The sequence below is a fragment of the Callospermophilus lateralis genome, chromosome 2 (assembly GCF_048772815.1).
Source record: "Callospermophilus lateralis isolate mCalLat2 chromosome 2, mCalLat2.hap1, whole genome shotgun sequence".
In the NCBI taxonomy this organism is placed as follows: domain Eukaryota; kingdom Metazoa; phylum Chordata; class Mammalia; order Rodentia; family Sciuridae; genus Callospermophilus; species Callospermophilus lateralis.
The window spans coordinates 4,652,154-4,675,493 of record NC_135306.1 but is presented as its reverse complement, the minus strand read 5'-3'; the positions used below and the strand labels follow the sequence as shown (position 1 = coordinate 4,675,493).

General features: G+C 44.5%; 1 protein-coding gene across 1 annotated transcript in view; it reads right to left on the bottom strand.

Moving 5' to 3' along the window:
- Med27 (mediator complex subunit 27) overlaps positions 1 to 23,340 on the bottom strand; it is a 184,946-nt gene that overhangs the window by 55,253 nt on the left and 106,353 nt on the right. Inside the window, exon 4 of the mRNA XM_076843072.2 lies at positions 4,168 to 4,261. Within this exon, the coding sequence (XP_076699187.1) occupies positions 4,168 to 4,261 (94 nt within the window). The remainder of the gene's footprint in view (positions 1 to 4,167; positions 4,262 to 23,340) is intronic.

Genomic DNA, 23,340 nt, shown 5'->3' with positions numbered 1-23,340 from the left:
ATTAACTTAACAACACCAGCACAGCCCCCAGTGGAGCAGAGGGAGCCACGTGCATTTAGATTATGTAAGAGGCGAAAGTTTAGGTTATCACAGAAGCTGGGATTGGAAGGGTACTGGCTACAACTGATCACCTAAGGCTCAAAAGATACCAGAAGAAGTTAAGGCAATAACTGCCCTGTTGGTTTCAAGATCAGACTGTTATAAATGTCTTACTCCTGCTCTCCTGAGCAGCTAGAGAGCAGGGCTCCACTGCAGCCCATACTAAGAAGCTTTTATTTCAGCCATTCATGTCTTTATTCAGCAAGTACTTACTGGGTACCTATCTGTCCTCCTATCCCTCCTCTTACCCCACCTCATTTCCTCTGCATGTACTACCGGTGGGATAACTGTGAGGAAGATTTCAGCATGTGCTTCTTGGACTGTTCCTGTTTCTGATGGGCCTGAAACCCTGGTGCTTCTAGGCCAACAATGAAGAGCTGGTTTGGTTTTAGATGAAACAAACTGATCTCAGCTGCCTAAAATAGAAGCCTCAAAAAGTGTCATTTCCCTTGTTTTCCCCACTTCTTCTGCATTCATTAGTAGTCAGCCTTGGGCTCCCAAACTGCAGATGGTCAGGCACTCAGGGGCTCCGTGGCTGCATGGCAACAACTGCTCGTGAGGGAGGACATAGCACTCTGCCTTTTATTGGTGGTCCGCCTGGAGTGCAATGACTGTGCACTTCTTCCATGCAGACACCCAAGCAACCCAAGAGTCCCTGTACTCGCTCACCAGGAGACTTGACACTGCAGGGCAATCAGTGGAAGGTGCTACTGAGGAACCTAGGCCATTATTAGCAACCACTTATGGACCTCTGTGTACACCCGTGTGGGACAACACCCTTATTGCTTCACAACTCAGGTGACTCCTGGGAAAAAGCCATCCCACCAGCCATGTAAGGCCTGCACTGGCACCATGGCCTAGACCAAAGCTTAAAATGTTATCCTGGTGTGTGCACGAGAATGCTCATGTTGACCTTATTTAAAATGCAAAACTGGGAAGAACCCCAACATGCCCTGACTAGAGAAAGAATGAAGTGTGGGTGACACAGAATGGACTGCCAAGGAGCAACGAACACACAACCAGCCACAGGGTGGGTACATCTCAGAAACATCAGGCATAGCAGGAAACTATTTTTTTATGAAGCTTAAACTCAAGGACCCTTAGGGTATGTACGCAGGTAGCAAACCACATTTAGAATAGGAGAAGGAGGGTTCTTAGGAGGGAGGAGACGTCGGGCAGAAGAAAAGCAGATATCAGGGAGGAGCACACACTGCCACTCTTCTGCTTCTCAAATCAAGTGGTGGGCTCATGGGTTTATTGGTGCTTTATAATTTACACAAACATTATATATACTCCTTTGTATCTAACAATTTGCATAGAAATTTTTTTAAGAAAAAATGACTTGCCTGGCACCATTCAAATTTTTCATGGCTCCCGCATGAGCTACACTCAGAATCAGGAGGACAGCATCCTGGAGGCCGGGCTGGGCAGGGTCCCAGCTGGGAGCAATAAGAGAGGATTGCCTCTGCTTTCCACCTGTCAGATAAACATAGGTGGAGCCTCCCACCTGGGGTGGGGGGCACCGGGAACACCACATGAGTCCAAGCCAGCCACTATGATGCTGAACGCTGCTTCCACTGGCTCCCCTCTTCCTGTGGGGAATTAATCACTTCCCTTCCTCTCCTGTGCACTTAAGTGGGCAGCCAAGGCTGGATCCCCTGCCCCCAACAAAAGCGGACCAGCAACTTCAGGCTCCTCCCAGGCTGTATGGCAGGGGGGAAGGCCCTAATGACAAATCATTTGGGTCCCAGGGCCCCAAGAGGACACTGTTCTGTTCCGTGTCTGTGCCTATCCTGGTTTTGAGCCTCCTGGCAAGTGACCTGAATCTTTGAGGCTGTGAGCACCATGAAAGAGCAACACCCAAGCGAAAGCCAACCCCTTCACTGCTGAAGTGAATCAGAAGAGGTTTCTGTGGGGCGCGTCCAAGGAAGCCTGCTGTAGGAGGAGAAGCACTGGCACGGTTCAGCTCTGGCTAGGAAGGGGAGAGGAGGTACAGGCAGAGGCTGCTCAAGAAGGGCCTTCCTGCTTCAAGGGCCTCCTGACTGGCCTTTCCCACCAGGCTCACCACTGCTCAAGCCTTCTCCTTTGGAAAACACTTTCATCTCCTGCTTGTGGCTCCTGAAGTGGTGTCCTTCTGACTACACTATAGGTCCCTGACCTCTACCACTGAAGTCCAGGAAACAGGTTACTAGAAGAAGTGATGGTGGTGGGTGGGAGTAGCTGTCCGTCCTGATGTCCCTCCCAGCTGAGATTTTCCTTCCCTGTCCCTCACAGAAAATGGTGTGGCAGAGGCAAATGGCCTAGGGAGCTGCAAGCCACTGAAACACCTTCCTCTAAAAGTAGAAGCCAAATAAAGCAATTATGTTCAAAGTATGATTTCCTGCCTGGATGTTGATTCTCAATCTAAACACCACCTCTATCCCTACAAATAAGCACCACCAGCTGTGAATTCCTGTGTCACTGAAGGCAGGTAACAACTAGCTGGCTAAACGTACACAGATCTGAATGAGCTGTTGCAGGGGTAAAAATGGTTTATGTGATGGGGATTCTTCCTCTGAAGAGCGCCCCACACTCTCATCAGTCTATCAGAACAGCAGCTCCCTGGGAGCAGAGGAGGCTGACAGGTCACAGTGAGACAGAGCTGCCTTCTCAGGTGGAAGTAACTGCAGCGTCCTGGGCCTGTTTGCCTGCGATCCTGCTTACCCATTCCCTCCAATGCCAGGTTCCTGCCTTCATCACGAAATGGAAGCCCAATGACCCAGAAATAATTTGAACAAACCTATTTCACTGAGGACGCTCTCATTTTTATCTTCATTAACTCTTTGGTTCCTGTCAAATACGTTGAAAGCAGGATTTATGTTTTATCTGCAAGCTCTAGAGGATCCTAACATGTAGACAATTTGTGCACTTAATGGAGGCAGAAAATATTGCATGTTGTGTAGACAGATACCTTTTATATAAAGAAAATTGCTTTCTTTTTCTATCAATAGAACACTGTATTATCTCATTCCCTTTATATTTTAGCAGAAAGAATTTTATAGAAAAGTAGCACGTTATCCAGATGAACTTCACTAATGTTTTTCTCACCAATGAAACACTGCACGCTTAACAAACCCGCATCCTTTCCATCCTTAGGAGAAAAACACGAAATAAGCACATTAAGGCACACACAATAAGCCTGTTCTTCTAGGGGATGAATGGCTTGATGAATAGAAGGCCATCTGGGTGACTGGCTATTTGTAAGATTTCACTCAAGTAAAATGCGAAAATGGGGAGTGCACCCTGGGCCCCAAGGCAGCAGCCAGTGACCAGACACGGAGCCTCAGCTCTCAACCGGCAAATCCTGCCACCCACGAAAGGTGGTGGTTCCTGAAAAACCGCGCGCAGGGAAGGGCCCCTCAGCACCTGCTGCTGTATGGAATGGCAGGAACCCTTGTTGCTGAGGCCCAGGCATCTCTGGCTAGCTGTATGATTTTGCGTTTCCAGCCCACTGTATTTCTGACACACAAAGTCTCTGGTGAATTTATGAAAATTCAAACATCGGGGGCGAGATTATGAAGCCAACCTGCTTGGAGCAAACCCAACTCAGAAAGAACAAAACCAGAAGCCATTGGTGACAAGGGTGCAGATGCCTTCTTCAAACACAGAAGAATTTCATCAATGAGTCCCATGAAAGCTGGTTCTGTTTTAAAGAGTATTTTCTTGGATTGTAGGATCCAATAGCTAAACAGTATTCCTATCTCATGCAACTCTTGGGAACAAAGAAAACGAAGTCACCACAGCACTGTCAGGGACAGGTCTGCAAATGAATTGACTGGAGGGCTCACTGTGTCTTTCCACTTGGGTTAACTCTTGCATGGGCCTGCAAATTCTATTCAAAAGCAAGGTTTCAACATGTAGAATGGTTAGCCTATAGAATGAAATTAAAAAACAAAACAAAACATGCTGTTTACCCTCAAACTGGGATCTAATCTCCAGTCTATAGATCCTACCACACAGGATCAGAGAGTTAATTTTGAAGGCAATTTTTCTTCCACATGTCTCCACAAATAGTCAAGCAGCTCTTACCAGAAGCATAGCTGATGTCCCATTGGGTCTGGATAAGTGGATGGACATCTCAGGAAACATCCTGTCAATGCGGCTGATCACGTCGTCCACATATCTAGGTGAGAATCAGAAACACATGCATGTGAACTAGAACCCTGGCAAAGGACTATAAGCCCACAGTGGACTAAGACTTGGCTTTTAATTTAACAAACAACAACAAAATGTTTTGAATGCTCATTCTGAACTATTCATCTTATGCCATGGTCTATTAGCTTTCTTCAACAGGGGTGGGAGTTTAGCTGTGCCACCTTCCAGGCCACTGGGCTCTAGGAGGCAGCCTCCACCGTCTGTCCTTCCAGTCCAGCTGGCCACAGCTTCCTGCTATTGCCCATCTCTGGGCTGCCCACCACCACCCAGATAGCCAAATCCCTTGAGTTAAATTCCTCTGTTTTAAATACCCAAAGTCATTCCTGTTTCCTCAGCTGTGTTCTAATTAAAATTATAGCATATCACAAGTTTTGCTTAAATCAGTACTCTGTGTTACATTCCAAAATTTCTGCTTATAATTTTGAAAAAAGCTGAGCCACACAGTGGCTTATGAGTACATTTATTTACTTGTACAGACTTCTGTTTTACTAGATCTATGTTTTGTCTTGGTTTGATTAGTTTTTCATTTGCCTATTATGATTTTATTCCTAAACTCTTTTTTAAAAAAACATTTATTTTTTAGCTTTAGGTAGACACAATATCTTTATTTTCACGTGGTGCTGAGGTTCGAACCTTGTGCCTGATATATGCTAGGTGAGCACTCTACCTCTGAGCCACAACCCCAGCGCCCCCAAACTCTTTTTCTAAAAAAATATTTTGTCTAGTTGCCAATGGATAATTATTTATTTATTTGTGGTGCTGAGGTGTTGAAGATCAAACTCAGGGCCTCACACATGCCAGGCAAGCGCTCTCCACTGAGCCACAACTCCTGTCCCCTTCTTTGACCCTAAAACCTCTCTCACTACAACCAAATATACCAGATAAGCATCAGTTCAATTTTTATTCCACTAACAGGGAGTCCTGTTCTTCTGGTCCAAGCAAAACCTGTATCTGGAGAGGATTAATAATCCCTGAGACCACAACATTAAGCACTTGGCATGGCATCTAGTACATATTAAGTCCTCAAAGATTCTGAGTGCTCTTGCTGGTAGTTCTGCTACACCCATGGGCCTAGTCTGCAAACGTGCTCTCTTGGTGGGATGAGTTCTCTGCTCTGGAGGCTCACTGTGGGGATGCCACCCACAGCATAAACAGAGCCGGTCTGGCTCAGTCCCTGGAGAACAAAATCATATCAGTATTTGTGCTCACCAGGCAATCACACTGGGCACAAGGGCATGTACAATATAATAGCTGAGATGCAAAACTATCTATTAAGGCTTTGGCATTGGATTTCCTATCCGTTAGTTACGACAAATTAAATCATGTGTCCATTAAATCAGGGACATGTAAAAGGCATACTCTGAGGGAAGGAAGAATAAGCCCTGCGCTGACAACATGAGAGGACTGCAGTTAGAGCTGGGCTCCTGGGGGAGGGCAGGCAGCATGATGTCCTTTGTTGAAAAGTGAACCCCAGCATACCCAGGACAGAGGGTAGAAAGGGATCCTGCCAGTCCTGCAGCCGGCGGACTTCCTTACTGCACAGGACAGCTGGAGAAGGAGGGGAGCCAACCAGGACAGCGAGCAGATGGGAGCCGAGGGGCATGCATGAGAGGCAGTGGAGGTCAGAGGGCACAGGCTCCGGAGCGAAGGAGAAGGAGACTACACAGTTCTCCTCAGGTGCACAACAGCTTCTATGATCAGGAGCAACGGCTCTCTCCCCGCTCTCGAAGGGCCCACAACGTGAGAACGAGGCATGGAGAGGCGAGTGTTTCCTAAAGGTGAGGCCTCACTCCTGGGTGGCTAAGAAACTGACTGACCAGGACCCCACTTACTGTCTCTGGAGTCCCCACCTAGACTCACAGCCCATGGCATACAGCCTTGGGCACAAGCTTAGAAGCCACCAAAAAATGTGAATACAGGAAGAAAGGAGGCAATCAACTCCTTTTCACCATTGCCCAACATCTGCTCCAAGGACAGGAGACACATGACAAAAACTCCATGCCAAGAGTTTACACCAGGTCACGGGAAACATTCTCACAGTTCTGTACTCCTTTTCTAAATCTGTGGGTGGTTTAAACCCAGTTTCTTCAGACTCAGCAGGAAGCAGAAGTCCACTGTCCTGTGTGAATGGAGGTCACTGCTAAGTCTATGCTAATGGGGAAAGGGGGAGGCAGGCATACTGAACTGACCCTCAATCGATAGCCATCATAGCTCTGGACAGTGGAAAGCAAATGAATATGCAGAAGTTCAGCACAAAGGCAACATCATAATTTGCTTTCTCCTGTGCCTTTCACCTTGAAGGCTTCGGAATACACGCTGGAAACCACCATCTCTTTAGGAAAATGGGAACCGGTAGGTTATGTGACCACAAGAACCTAGAAGGAAAGCCCAGTGTGTAGGTTTCCAGAATTCCACACCAACTCCCTGACTCTGCTTGCCTTTTCAGCAAAGGCCAGGGTTCTGACGGGGCAGGTCTCAAATGCTCCCTGCCATTCCTGGATTCCTTTACTTGGAAGATCTTATCTATGAGAGAAGGCAGCGGCAGGAGAAAACCAGTTCCTAGGAAAAGTATCTGCAGTGGGCACCGGGAAAGCAGAGAGAGGTCTGGGTTGGTTCTTCCCCCAACTGGTGACTTAGATAATGCCCAGCAAACTCGATTCAAAGATTGCATTAGGCAAGAGTGAATTTTAAGGAGGCTGCTTTTCATTCACATGCCCGACATAAAGGAGATGTAAATTTCTTTGTTATAGGTGACATTATGTGTTGGCTAAAAAGAGGAGGAGAGAAAGTCAGCTGCACCTTTAGCTGAGGAAAACAATGTCAAAATTTTAGAAGCAAAAATGAAAACACTTCATTTTAAAATAGACACAGACTCTGAAACACAAATCCACCACTAGTGACTTGTCAGAAATAAGGAAAGCTCGGAACGTCAAATTCAAAGTCTGGAGACAAAAATGGCACCTTCTTCTTGCTGGGGGTGCAGGCTGGCCAGGGAGGTGGCCTTGGCAGCACTTCCCAGAACTGCCCCCCGGGGCCGTGCGCGTCTGCACAGAGCCCGCAGCACGCAGCGCCTGCTGCGAGAGCAGGGCTGAGGACAGGTAGGAACAGCGTGCTCCCCTCCCACACTGCCACCATATGTCACACTCCGTTCCGTGGCAGAATCAAATTACTTTAATTTTTACCTTTGGAATATAGGCAAACAAGCAGTAACACAGCAGTGGTGACTAGTTTACACTTGAGCAGACGCGGCGCGGAAAGACATTAATTTAGTGCCAAATTGAGCAGTGAGTCACAATTTGCACATATCTGTCAACCTGTTAACAGGGTAATAACTTGGAAAGATTGCTGTTCCTATTTACATTACAGGAGCCTTTCGAAAATGGAGAGCTGCTTGGTTCTCCTTCTTGAAGCACTCAGCTCATAAGCTGGTTTGACAGTCCAAGAACCAGGATAGAAACACAAACTTCTAGAAATCACAGGTTTGGATCAAGATGTGATTCATAACTTCAGTATTTTCAAAAAATTAAGTCTAAAGCAACCAGAGTCCTGTTTCCCTGCCCTGCTCTCTAAGTATGGTCAAAAGGTTTCTGACTCAATCTTTGCCAGGACAGACAGACCTGCTCTACTGAAGTTTCCAATGGTTTCCTGGGACTGAGCTTCAGTCTCTGCTGTATCAGAAACAACCACACCATTCTCAGACCCTAATGTTGATTTCTGTACCCCTGTAAGTCTTGTTCTCTTCTGATTTTCTTCAAGAAGCTCAGCTTGTTCCAGAAAGGGCCTTCATCAGAGAATTAAAGAACAGGACCTAGAGGTCCCCTTGCCCAAAGTCCCCTCCGATCTAGGCCTTCAGCAGTGCCTCCAAGAGGTGGTCTGTGTAGGTGCACCGTAACACCACCCCTAAGGCCTCATCCTGCTGGATGGCCAGGTTGTTTGGAAGCTACTCGCCACTGTCGTCACCCAGTTCTCTCATTTCTACTTGCAGGGAATACACTTAAATATTTCCTCTGGGGGGGGGGGAGGAGTATGTTTGGCAAATACATAAAAGACTCTTGGGTTTTCCAATTTCTTTCATCAGTGGCTTTATTTATTTATTTATTTATTAGATTGATTTTATTTTTTTAAACACACGACAGCAGAATGCATTACAATTCTTACTACACATATAGAGCACAATTTTTCATATCTCTGTATATGATATGAAACCTCCTTGGGTCCCAAATCCCACAGAGAAGATACTGAAAACGAACATGCATCTGCAGGAATTCTGTACTCCAACTCCCTGCCACTCACAGATTCCAGTGTCCATGTGTGGATCTCATGTTAAGTGCCTTGCCCAATCTTTCCAGAACCCAGGTCTCTGGTGTTTTCTTCTTGTTGCTTTCTGAATGGTTTTTGTTTTGTTTTATCCCCTGCTACCTCCCCTAGTGAGGAGATTTTCATGCTGGCAGGGTGGGGGTGGGGGTACAGGTGCCTGTGCACGCATGCATCTATCTATCCATCTATCTATCTCTCCATCCATCAACCCACCTATCTATCTATCCATCCATCCATCCACCCACCCATCCATCCGTTTATCTTGGTTGCAGCCTAGAAGTGAATACAACTGAACTGGGAAAGAGTATAGTAAATCTAACAGTTCTGGTAATCTTAAAATCATGTTTCCATGATGGAGCCCTTAGGTTAGTTTTATTTATCTTGAATTAGCAAATAAAACTTATATATATTTACCCCATATAATGTGTCCTGAAATACATGTACATTGTGGAACGGCTATAACAAGTGAATTCACACATGCATTACCTCACATACTTACCATTTTGTGCGCATGGTGAGATTAATTAAGATCTATTCTCTCAGCAATTTTTAAGAATACAATACATTGTTATTAACTACGGTCACTATGTTGTACAAGTGATTTCCTGAACTTGCTTCCTCCTAGCTGAAATTCTGTATCCTCTGGACCACATCTTCCCAACCCAACCCCTTAGCAAGCCCCTGCTAACTGCCATTCTACTCTGCTTCTATGAATTTGACTTTTAAAGATTCTACATGTAAGAGAGATCATGTGATAGGTGTCTTTCTGTGCCTGACTTATTTAATCTAAAATAATATCCTCTAAGTTTATTTGTGTTGTTGCAAATGACAGAAATTCCTTCTTTTGAAGGCTGAATATTATTCAAATGAGTACACCTCACATTTTCTTGATCCACTAATCTGCCAATGAACACTTAGGCTGACTCCATATCTGACTACTTTTACTAATACTACAATGAACATGGGAATGCAGATGTCTCTTAACATGCTGACTTCATTTCCTGTGAATACACACCCAATAGTGGGACTGCTAAATCATATAGAGTTCTAATTTTAATTTTTGGAGGAACCTCCATACTGTTTCCATAATGGCTGTACTAATTTACATTTCCATCATCAACGTGCAAGCATCCCCTTTTCCCCACTTCTCATGAACATTTATCTTTCATATTTGTTTATTTTGAACAACTGCCTCTCACTGTAATCCCTCCAGCAAGGTCAAAGAACATGTGAAGTCATGTGAGCATGGGAAACCACCCTGCGCTGCCCTTGCTTCACGAGCTCCTTGCTGGGCTAAGGAAAGAGCTCCCTGATTTCTGCACCTCTCTGGAGGCAGAGCTCAGTGGGAACTAGAGTCTCCAGTCCCCAGAGGGCCAAGGACACCCTTTCCTTCCATCTGGCTGCTGCTACCTTCCAGATCCCTGGAAGGTTCTCTGCACAGCTGCTCCCACCCCTATGCCTAGGTCAGTCTTCCTTAGGCTGCAAGTCTTTGGGTTCAGCTTAAACGACACTTCCTCAGGAGTGCCAGAACTCCCTTATTTCCCCACCTCGGAATGGTGCTGTTATAGTCTCTGTCGCTCCTGAGTGTTTATTCAATATCTAGCTTCTGAATCCCAGGGCTCCCTGGGATGGAATGGCTGCCCTCTTCCACGTGGGATCCCTGCCACAGGGCCTGGCACCTAGCAAACAGGCCCTAAGTACCTGCTGAAGAAGTAGGCAGCATGTTCAAATACAGCCATGAGACCCAAGTTAGGCCACTACGAAACAGCTACAATGCAACAAAGTTCTCATTAGCCCATGAAGATTGGAGGTGTGGGTGAGTTCATTATATCAGCCGTCAAAAGTCACTAACAACAGCGGCCGAGAGCGCCTCACAACAAACCTCAAAGAAAGCAGCATAGACCCTTTGAAGTCCTGGGCTCGATGAGCAGCCACCAAACCCGGCATCTGTTGTGGTAAAAGCTCGATGCCTCTTACAAGCAGGAGCCTTCTAAAGAAGTGCACTGTACTGGCATGCCAGTGTAAAATTTGCTTTTAATGAACTAATTAATTCTGCAAAATATTAATACAAAGCCGTGTGCTACCAAATTGGGATTACAATACCAAATGACAGCACAGAATGTGGAAGACATTCCCAAAGATATCAGTTTTGCAAAACATTCATTTTCTACTATACACATTAAGATACACTGCAAACTATTTGTTATTAAAGACTTAAAATAATTTGTTGGACAGATGGCTTAGTTCTCTGAAGTCTGACCCCTCCTCATAAAGAAAAAAAAAAAAAAATCTGGCCCCCAGCCAGCAATCTCATGTTGGTGTGATGCTTAGCAGCTCCAGCCGGATTTAAATAGCATTTACCCCACACAGTGTGTAAGATACATGCTGTTCATTTTCTCCACCCATACAAAAAAATCTAAGCATTAGGAATGCATATATTAATAAAGCACCTTTTTTGGGGGAAAGGGTAATGGCCAGTAGCTATCATGAAGGGAATTATTTGCATCATCTAAAAATGATTTTGAGATTTTCCCCGGCACCTGTCCACAACCATGAGATGGAGAGGCCTCTGACAGTGGGTGGAAACAGATGGGGGCTGTTTAATTACTACACGAGAAGGAAACTGACTGGAAGTACAACCACCAAGCTCATGGTGCTGAAGAAAGGAACTGGAAACGTAGGTCAAACTCGTTTATATCAAGGATTTGTAAAATGCCTGCATCATGGCTGTGAATGATCTCTGGTTATTCTCTCAAAGAAAATGAAAAGTATTTTCTAAACTGCAAGTCGAGCCGCAAGACAGGGTGCACTGCAGACAGAAATAGGATCCCTTCCTTGTTCAGGATTCTACCCTGTCTCCACCCTGCTGCGCCCTACTTGCTGGCGGACTGCTCCTTTCCACAGAGACTCAAGAGTCTCTCAGAATCTTTTTGTGGAGACTCCACACCTGAGCAGGCAGGGCTGGCAACATGAGGCAGAGTGGGATCCTGGAAGTGAAACAGTGGGCAGGCATGAGGAGGAGTAGAGGAGGTGAGCCCAGCTCTTGCCTTCGTCGCTCATAAACTTGTCCATGTGTTACCTGAACTCGATCAGCAGAACCACCCAGGCAAGCAAACAAAGCATCCCTTTATTTGCAAAAGGTGACCAAATCCACAAAGACCAACACACATCGGCTGCCCGCCCTCGCCACAGGCAGCCCAGTGAGCTCACAGGGCTCATGAAGTAGGCCATGGTGCAAATCCCAGCATAAAAACAGCCATCTTCTCACACACCATTTGGTGTGATGTAGAGGTACAGAGAACTGAGTTCGTACAGTACTCCTACTGTCTCCAGTAGCAAACATTTCCCAAAGGCCCACCACTCTCAACCAACAGCACATGCCTGGAATGCTCTGGGCAAGAAGATGGAAAGCTGTGGAGGCTGAGCCCAGAACAGCCAGGCTTCCCGTGCCAGGCACGTCCATATCCCTTTACTTCATGCACTCTCTCACCACCTCTGGGAAGTAAGCAGGGCAGGTGTAAAGCTCCTTTTATAAACAACAGAAAAAAGGAGGTTCAGTGACTCACCCACGGTGACACACGGCTAAGTGGTGGAGCTGATGGGAGCCCATGGCCTGGACTCCCCATCCAGGGCCTTTTCACACACCACCAGGTTTCATTAGGTCTGTGAGGATTCCAAGCAAAAGTAGATTTCATTTTGTCATCACCCAGGCTTCTTGTGAAATAACTAGGACAAATTTTAGTAGCAAAGTAAAAAGATGAAATCAACTGATGGTTTTCCTTTTCCAGTCATTCAGTAACTACCCATACAGTGCCTAAAGGAGCCCAGGAACTCAGGGGGTTCTGCCTCCAGGGTGCTTACAGTTCATTTGCTTACAAGTCAAATCTCCTCAGGTTCTCCTGCTGGCTTTTTGATTTTGTGACTCGGTGTATAAGTTGGCAGGCACAGGAAGGAGTGAAGTAGTAAAGTAGTGACCATTTGCTTTGCATTTTATTTTGTATTAATCACTAAAACGCACAGTTTTTCTAAATTTCTGTTTTCTTGCATTACAAATTTATTCACAGCTTGTGCATTCGCGCTTTCCCTAAAACATTTAAGCAACATGTTAAGCTGGGGAAGATATCATTTCACTACCCTCTCTGCAAGTCCTCACAAGCCTGAGAAACAGAGAGAACTCCTAACAACAAATACCCACCTTTCCCAAAACACGAATTAACTATAGTTATTAAATCAGTTGTCACTGTCAGATCTGTTGAAAGGACACCCAGAACCCAGACAGGCTCAGAGGGGTGCTGAACTGAGATGCAACTGTCCCCCCATGAGAAGGTGACCCCAGGATCTTTCCTTTCATCCCCAGGTGCAGCTGAGGACTGGTCACTTGTGCAGACTGGATTGCTCACAGTTGGCTCTTTCTGGCAATGTTCTGAGGTGGTGGTGACAGTGTGACACATAAGTACAGAATAAGATTTCACTTCCTTGGGATTTTTTTTTAACGTCCTTGAAGATGCACGTAGTAGATTTCACAAAGATAACGATCAATTCCTGAACACATAATTTGTTCTAGTCATAACAATACATTAAGCAAATGCATACCGGTAGTCAGAAATGGTCAACACATTTCAGGAAACCGCAAAATCCCTCTTGGGACAAATACACGGTTTGTATGACAGCAATTTCATTTTGTTTTCACTCAACAGACAATCAACTCCTTGAGGGGAGAGTCTGAGGTCCCATCTCCAGTCCTGTGGCAATTTTGAATAAAATATGCACTTAATACACATTAGGTGAACTGCAGTGATTAAATAAGCGGATTTAATCAAGGCAAAATAAAGTTCAGAGTAAAGAGAATCTTGTTCTGTCATTGCTTCTTCTATAGCAGGTACAAATTCAAAACCAGAAACTGTCATCTGAGGGAGTGTACAGTCACAGGTAGATTGCTCCCTGCCCTGCCTCCTGACAACAGGAATGCAAGTGGTTGGGTGGTGATGCAGAATGGCAATGACCACGTGGAGAGCAGCCCAGACAAAACCATGCAGAATTACAGTGTTGGATTCAGTGCCTTGTGTTTCTTTAGGAAGAACCTTTAGTGGGGGACAATTTCTAGACTGAGGAGACTGCATGTTGGGATGAGAAATATGGTGAATTGGAAAATTCACTGAGGGTAACAGTGATGAGAGCAGTAGTCTTGATTGGTAATGAGGTGAAACTTCACTACCTTTTGCTTACTTGATTGAACAATATTCACTTAACAAAATTTTCCTGGAATATCTTAACTATGGAGTATTTCCTGTCATTCTCAAAGAATAATGGGACCATAATGAGAGGACCTGCCTCCTGGGGAGCAGCAGCACCTCAGGCTGCTTTTCTGCCTCCTTCCTCACTTCCCAGTTCTTCTCTTATTTTTATTTCTGCAGTGCTGGGCCCTCGCCTTTCTTCTTAAATTGTCCTGCCACCTCCTCGCAACAGGAACAAAACATTCCCTCCCAGACCACTGCCAAGAGCTAGTGTGCTGTTCCTGCTAAGTTCACTCACTGTCAAATTCACATTCTCCCTGGACTAACAATTTTCAAAATGTAACACACATACACACAAAGAGGTGCATGAGCTGACTTTAGGTGACATTCAGATGAATATCATTTTAATATATGTACATATACAACTAGCAAACAAAACCTGTGATTCCATAAATATCGCTGCTCAGCTATGCCCCCAGGAAGGCTTAGTTTTAAAAGTGGGTTTATTTGGAAAAACAAAATATGCAAATGGTAGAAGAGTTGATCAAAAGTTATGACAAAAATCCTACAGGTGGCTTGTGAATGACTGGGTTTAGAAACAGCTTTTTAAAGTAAGGCAGGTAATTAAATAGCTTAGCTTCAGAGAGGTTTTGCCTATTTTCCCTCCATTCCAAACGAATTTTTACATTCATACCTTGGTGGTGGTGGTGGTGGTGGGGGGTGGTCCTCATGGTTACATGTAGAGGTATTGAAGGAGAAAGGGACACACATCCCAGGGGCAGCATCCAGGTTGGCAGCACTGCACAGCAAAGGCCTCTGGGGACCCTGCAGGTGAGGTTCCTAAGAGAATGTGACTGTGGCACTATCAGCAGCACACATGGCCCCAGCTCTGCACTTCTTTAACCACTTTCAAAGGAGATAAAATGGTGCCAGTTCCTCTCAGTGGAATCAATCTAGGATTCCATGTGAAACAGGAGGACAGCGCACCTGAGCCAGCTGAGAGGGTGCCCTCTGCAAGCAGCATGCCACATGCCAGACTTGACAGTCACAGCTCCCCAGCTCAGGCGCCCTGTGGCAGCCCTTCACATCTTTGCACAGATCCCACCATACTGTCCATTAGAGGAGAAACAGGGTCCACCACCTGGAACCTCTACTGACCTATGCTCACCGGCCCTCTTCCTATGTCTCCCCCATGGTGTCCTACTCCAAGGAAACCCCTCTGCCCAGGCAAAGGGGAAAATTCAGGTGAACAAAGCCCATCATTTATAAGCAAAGAAGGTCATAAGACTGAGGTTTTTAAAAAGTGGAAGGGTGAATTCATGCAGAAGATGGAGGGATTTTAGAGGTGTATGCTCCCCAAATGGTTAGTAACACCCTCAGCAACTGACAGGACAAGTAGACAGGACACCAGTGAGAGCACCGAGGGCTGAATATTTCTTTATTTCTTGGTTTTGGTTCAGGTATTGAACCCAAGAGTGCTCCATACCTCTCAGACACATCCCCAGCCCTTTTTATTTTTGAGACAGAGTCTTGGTAAGTTGCTTATAGCCTTGCTAAGTAGCTGAGGCTGGCCTGGAACGTGTGACCTCTTGCCTCAGCCTCCAGAATTGCCGGGATTATAGGTGTACACGACCTACTCGGCAGCTTGAACACTTTGACCTAAACTGCAGGTATATTCTGTATCCCAAACAGAATACACAACCTTTTCAAGTACACATGGAACGTTCACCACTATGAACCATCAGCTGGATCTTAAAACAAGTCTCAAAATCACACAGGATACATTCATTGACCACAACTGAAATTTAAAATCAATAACAAAAATATATCAGAAATTCCCCCTTCCTAGATATTTTGAGATTAAACAAAACAACATAACTCATAACTATATAACTCATAGGTTAAGAAGAAATCACAAAGAAAACTAGCATATTCCCTGAACTGAATGATAGTAAAAGTACACCACATTTTGGGGACATGGGTAAAGCCACGCTTAGAGGGAAATTCATAGTTTTTCCATTTTTCTTGTCTCCACACTTTTTAAATGGTTGCATTAGAGTGGTACACATGCTGGGATTTGTTGTTAACATATTCGTACCTACACCACAATATATCGACATTATTTGGCCAATATCACTTCCCAGTATCTCTTCTTTCCTTCTCCTCCTCCCTCCCCTTGGTCCCTTTCTTTCCTCTACTCTACTTATCTCCATTAAATATTCATGAGATTCTCCCATCTTTCTTTTCCCTTTTCCTCTCTAGCTTCCACCTATCAGAGTAAACTTTTGACCCCTAACCTTCTGAGTCTGGCTTATTTTGCTTAATATAATATTCTCAAGTTCTATCCATATCCCTGCAAATGACCTAATTTCATTTTTCTTTATGGCTGAATAAAACTCCATTGTGTGTATATACTACATTTTCTTTATCCATTCATTTGTTGATGGACAACTAAGCTGGTTGCTTAGAAACATGGGTATGCACATATCACTAAAGTGTACTGACTTTAATTCTTTGGGTAAATATCAAGGGGTGGCATAGGTGGGTCATGTGGTGGTTGCATGCCTAGTCTTTGGATGAGCCTCCATACTGATTTCCATAGTGATTGTACTAATTCACAATCCCAGCAATTTATACTCCAGTGTAAAAGTGTTCCTTTTCCTCCACTTCCTCTCAGCATTTATCACTGTTTGTATTCTTGATGGCAGCCATTCTGACTGGAGCGAGATAGAATCTCAGTGTAGTTTTGACTTGCATTTTCCAAATTGCTAATGTTGTTGACTATTTTTTCATATATTTGTTGCCCATTTGTAATTTCGTCCTTTGGGAAGTATCTATTTAGTTCATCTGCCCATTTATTAATTGAGCTATTTGTTTTTTGTAGTTCTTTATACATTCTAGATATTAATCCTCTGTGAGAAGAATAGCTAGCAAAGATTCCCCCCCACGCCATTCTGTAGATTGGAAATTTATAGTTTTAAAAGGCTTATAAAGAAAAGAAGAAAGTCTTAATGACCAAATATCTAAGCTTCCATTTTAGAGTTAGAAATAGAAATTAAATACAAAGGATGTATAAGAAAATAATTATGTAAATCAATGAAATAAAAAATGGATAAAAAGAGAAAAATCATTGAAACCAAGTATAGGTTATTGAAATGGAATCAATAAAATTGAGAAATCACTAGCTAGACTGATCAAAGAGGAAAAAACAGACACAATTTACCAATATCAGGAACAAACGAGGGAACACTGTCCTGATTTTAGACATATTAAAAGGATAAGAGATTATGAAAAACTTTATGCCAATAAATTTGACAACTTTAGATGAAATGCATGTCTTAGTTGTAGATATAAATTCAACTGATATAAGAATAAATAAAAATCTAAAAAGTCTATGTCTATTTTTTTAAGGGAATTTGTTATCAAAAACCTTCCCATAAATAAAATTCCAGGCCCACATAGATTTATCAGTGATTCATTATGTCAAATGTTTAGGAAGAAATAACAGTGATCTTACGGGAATTTGGAAAAGAGAGGAAGACAAAACACTTCTCAGCTCATCTAACAGGGCAAGCACCATGCAAATACTGAAACCAGACAAAGGCATTACAAATAAAATTACAAATAAAATCCTCATGAACAAAAATACAAAATTCCTTGTGAAATATCAGCAAATGGAATACAGTCATATAAGAAAGATCATGAAAATTTGATTAACATTAAAAAATGAACATGGAGCTGAGCATGGTGGTGGATGCCTGTGATCCCAGTGGTTCAGGAGGCTGAGGCAGGAGAATCACAAGTTCAAAGTCAGCCTTGGCAACCTAGCAAGACCCTGTCTCAAAATAAAAAATAAAAACGAACTGGGATGTGGCTCCTTGGTTAAGAGTGTCTGGGTTCAATCCCTGGTCACAAAAAAAAAAAAAAAAAAAAAAAGAACATCAGGGCTGGAGCCAGAGCTCGGTAGTGGCTAGTGGTGCACTCACCTACCAAGTGTGAAGGCCTGGGGCTGATGACTAGGACTGCAAATAAACAAACCGAAACTATCTGTGCTATATATACACAATGGATAATACTCAGAGGTAAAAAGGAAGGCACTCCTGACACAAGCTATGACATGGATCAATCATGAAGATGTCAAGTCAAGTGAAATAATTTGCTAGACACTAAAAGGCAAATGCTATGTGACTTAACCACTTACATGAGGTATTCAGAGCACAAGCTCATAGAGAGGCAAGTGGGAGGGTGATGCCAGGGACTGGCAGGGAAGGGGAACGGGAAGTTATACATCAGTGGGCACAGGGCTCGCACTTTGCAAAACAGAGCTATGGGGACCATGGCAGTGATGGCTGCCCAATGCCACCGTGCCAAACACCACTGCACTGTGCACTGAAAACTCCTTGAGCAACTCAACAGACCCAAAAAATCCTTTGACAAGATTCAACACCCAGTTTATGATTAAAACGAACTGACTTTCAGTAGACCAGGACCAGAGGGAACAAAAGATCAGAAGAGACACTCCACCAAGGAGGCGATGCCAGACTAGAGGCCAGGAAGCAGTGGGTGCCAACAGCCAAAGAAAATACACACACACTAGGCACTCAACAAAGGCGGCACTGAAACAGATGGCAACATCGGGCGCGGGGTAAGGATGCGGAGCTAGGGCATCACGGGCGCTGCTGGTGGGAGTGCAAAACCGAAGTCACTTTGGAAAGTGCCGGGAAGTTTCTTACAGAGGCAAACACACACAAGCATCAATACATCAGTTCTACTCCTAGGTGCTGGCCTCCATGCAAACATCTGTACAGAAGTGCATACAGCAATTTTATCCCTGGTACCCTCAGCCCAGAAACAGCCCAGAATGAAGGGTGCACAGATGAACCACCCACGGAGTGTGTCAACAGTGGAATACCAGCGCATGCCAAGAAAGGGTGAATGGTACAGGAGCAACGAGGGGAACTCTCAAAGACCTGCCTGAGCAAAGCAGCCAGGCACAGCACATACTGTCACACATATCCCACTCCTGGGAGACACCTCTAATGGAGAGTGACAGGCAGAGCAGACTAGCACCTGCTGGGAGGACACAGGTGGCTGGGGAGGTAGGTAAAATTTCTGGGGTGATGAAATGTTCCCTTTTCTTGTTTGGGAGGATGTTTATCAGATGCATACGTTGTCAAAACCACACTGAAACATGTACATTCATAAGAATAAAAGAGCTGGGTGTGATAGTGCACACCTGTAACCCCAGCGGCTCAGAAGCCTGAGGTAGGAGGATCACAAGTTCAAAGCCAGCCTCAGCAACTTAGGAGATCCTGTCTTAAAATAAAAAATAAAAAGGACTGGGGATGTTGCTCAGTGGTTAAGTTGCCCCTGGGTTCAATTCCCAGAATGAAAATCAATCAATCAATCAATAAACAAACAAAACACATAAAATGGGTGCATGTTATGTAAATTAGACCTCAAAAAAGTTAATACTTTAAAAATGCTTGGAACATGGTTTGAATTTTCTACATTTGTCTACAGTTTCAATGGGACAAGAGCCAAATTAAGTGCTTTGTAAAAACAAGTGTTGGTGAGGTATGGCAAGAGCCAGGACCTCTCTGGGGCTCGAAGAGATGAGAACTCAGTTTGCTCTGCTCTCCAGGCTGCATCTGTGTGGGGGACCGTTGGCTCCACTCAGCCCAGGGTGCGACAGATGATGGCAGCAGCTGCCTAAGAGCAGCGTGCCTGGAGAACCACAGCCCTGCAAGGCTCAGACACAACGCCTGGCTTCCTCATCATTACTGTCTCCCACCTGAGACTGTGACATGTGGATGTGTTCGAAGATGGCCTGAGAGGAGAGGGGGACTCCACAGGCTGAGCACTGCCCACAGTAGAATGTCCACAGGACAGCTTCGTACTGAGGAGTACTTTGGGCGTTTGTCTTTGCCCATGTGCACCACCAATAGTTCACATGCATTTGAACACAGATATCTAGATATATTTAGACCTGAGTGTTACTACTGAAGCAAGATATTTCCCTCAAAACAATATCTGAATTAAAGTCTTTCTACACTGGCCAGGTGTAGGGGTGCATGCCCGTAATTCCAGCAACTCAGAAAGCTGAGGCAGGAGGATCACAAGTTTGAGGCCAGCTTGGGTAACAGCCCATATTTCAGAATAAGAAAAAAAAAAAATAGGGCGTGAGTACAGCTTGGTGGTAGAACAACTCTGGTTTCAATCCCCAGTACCTGAAAAAAAAAAAAAAATTCTTTTGATGTCGATAGGAAACAATTAACAAATCAAAAAGACAGGTATCCAGCTGCTGGGCTCCAAGCCCCAGCTCTACTCTGAAGGGCGAGGTGCCGGGCTTCAACTCTTATCTTGAAATATCTGAAGGTGATTTTGAAGACTAAACAAGATAACACATATAAGGAAACTCAACCACCCCCAAATCCCAGTACACACAGCAAGCAGGTATGTGATGATAGAAGTCTGGGCATCAAATCACCCAGAATTCAGCTCACAGGGTCCCTTTGTCACTCTTTTCTCTCTCACCTCACCTTAACCCAAAGCAGTGTGTTTTGCAGAGAAATTCCTGCTATGGCTACAGAAAGATGAAGGTTCCATCCTGGCTCTCTGGGCATAGTGCTGAAGGGTGAGTATCTAGGGTTCTTCTGGCTCTAGACAACCAAAACCCATTTCCTAAGTAACTACTATATGCACAAAGAAGCAATTATACAGTTCCAAGGACTGTTCATCTCTGAATGGTACATACGGTAATCATTCTGGAAAATTCAGTTAATCACAGCACCCAATTCCTTGCCCACTAGGAATAACTGGAATCTACTATCCTCTATGGACTTTAGTAAAACCTTTCAGTATTTTTAATAGTAGAACGATGCCAAGTGCAGTTCTGGCATAAAATACCCTGCCTTTGCCACCATCTAGGGAAATTTCTGAAGAAACTTGTAACTAGAAAAAACTAGTGCAACTAAACCTGAGGACAAAAGACAAACACGTTAATAAGAACCCCAGGAAACAGAAACTTTGCAATCAAGACCAATTACAGGAAGGACTCTGCCCACTGGAGTTCACAAATGAACACTTACTATAGCTGAGTAGGTTGCCCTAATGTGGCTGAGTGGGATGTTCAGAGGGCATGTGTAATTAAAGAGCACACACCTAACATGTCTTTCATTGGAGGATCTTAGAACAGAACAGATAAATATGATTATTTACCTTAAATGTCAACGGCTTTAGAAATAGAAGCCAGGAGTGGAAGCATCTAGGTCCTTAGCTTAAATTTCAGACACCCACTCTTATAGTAGAAGGCCTGCTGCAGTTAACAGATGCAGTCTTGTCAATTCAGTGTCCCATCAATTACTCCAAGAACCACCAAAGCACTCGCCTTATGGAGGCTGTACCCTGAGCCCTGGCCTGGGGAGTACACATGACAGAGCAGACTACTTGAGAGCTGGGACATAGTTCCCAACGGTGGGAGCAAAGTCACTCTTGCTCAGCTCCCACACTGGTCTTGACTAGGACTGCAGTCAATCACACTGAGAATGAGTCAGGGATGGTGTTCAGTCCACTGCTTGCCAATGCGTTCACATGGCAGGTTATGGTGAAGTGAGAGGTAATTGTTACATTTTGATAAAAACAGGTACAGCAGCAATGTGACTAATAATAAGGCGACAGCAAGTGGGAGAGCAGCTCAAACAGCAATCCTTTTGGGAAACCAGGGACACAAAGCCTCACAAACGGAGGGGAGGCTGCCTACAACCAAGATGGGAGAAAACACAACAATGGAAGGCGCTGAGCCAAGTGGGTCCATTATTCTTGGCAGATGAGAAGAGTAAGAGAGTGACAGCAGGGAACACTGAGGTTAAATGTTAGGCAAAACTTCACCACCCAAGAGGCTGCCAGGGGAAGCAAGGAAGTGGCCCTGCACAGGCGCTCAGGCTTACAGCAGAATCCTTCCTGCCACAGTTCAGGAAGAGGGGACACTGTGGTAGACGTTTTTTTCCACCTAAATGAGCACAGAAGCATGGATGTTAAACTCCGGCTCATCAACACGCTTAGACCTCCGAGTGGAGAGGTTTTGTCCAGGGGCAGAACTCTAGACATTGAAACCCATCCTGCCCCGCTGAAGCGGCCTGCAGGAGCTGGCTGCAGCAGGCCAGCCTCAACACTGTGCCATTTGTTTCAGAGAAAAGAAAGGCAGGCTGGCTGGGCGGTGGCTCCCAGCAATGCACACTGCGATCACCCAACGGCGTTCCTTCCCTGCCTGGAATGCTCTCCGATGCTTTCCTGCCTTAATTCAAAGGTTTCTTTCTTTGTTGAGTTCAAAACATTACAGCATATTGCTTGTTGTTAAACCATATAACTTGATTAGCATGACTCAAAGTTTTCATCATTTTCAGGAAAGTTCTAAAGGGCCTGCCGACAGCTCTGGGAAACAGGGCCTTCTCCAGATTTCCACCACCCCTTGCTGTGAGGCCTAAGGAAGGCAGCAGGGTACAGGACAGAACTTTTGCTTCCACTAACTAGCTCCAGAGTCTCTCTGGTGCTGGGGAAGCTCTGCTTTTTTCCAATCCCTCCATCCTCAAGACACCAGACCTGTTGGTGACCATGGGGACCCTGACCATGCTCAGGCTGATAGATGACAACAGAAGCTGTGCTGCCTCCAGCTGCTCTGTCCCTGGGGTGAGAGCACTTTCGTGGATCACACTGGGAAACACATTCCAAGTACCAACAGAAAGAATTACAGTAATAGTTCCCAAAGGATCAGCCAGTTCCCGAGATGGAAGGCAAATAGAGGCTAGTATCTAGCCCCAATTCTTTCCTTTATGGAGAGTCTGACTCTAACTGTGAAGCCTGCTGGTGGGAATGAGAATCAGAGCCTCTCAATCTTTTTTTCTCCAACACAGTCCAAGATACAGACCTTTAAATTGTAGCTTCCAATAAGCATTATAAACCAACAAATTCTCCAAAAGACAGCTCTAAGAGTTTCTTACAGGGCTCAGGGGTAGAGTGCTTGCCCTGGCATGTATAAGACACTGCATTCGATCCTCAGCACCACATAAAAATAAAAAACAAGCAAACAAAAGGGAATTGTGTCCATCTACGACTAAAAAAAAAGAAAAGAAAAAGAAAAAAAGAGTTTCTTACAGTCATGAGTAAAAAAGTTTCCATTGTATCTTTTTGTTTGTTTCATTTTTAATACGAGTGTTTTATGTTCTTATTCACTTTGCTTTTCCAACAATAAATTCTGGCCATAATTAAATGTCCCTAAAATTATGCCATAGGGTTTTAAGAACGCAATCTATTTTCAAGCACATGCTCTGGACAGAGAATAGGTTGGTGTTTCAGGTGTACGTGTGGATACGTGCAAATCAATCCAGGTGGTGGGGCTAGACCAGGCTCAACTAAGATCTGCCTTTGTATTTTCTGGAATACATTAAAAATAAAATAATAATCCCGTTAAACGACTTTTTTGTGAAGTCTCTCTGAA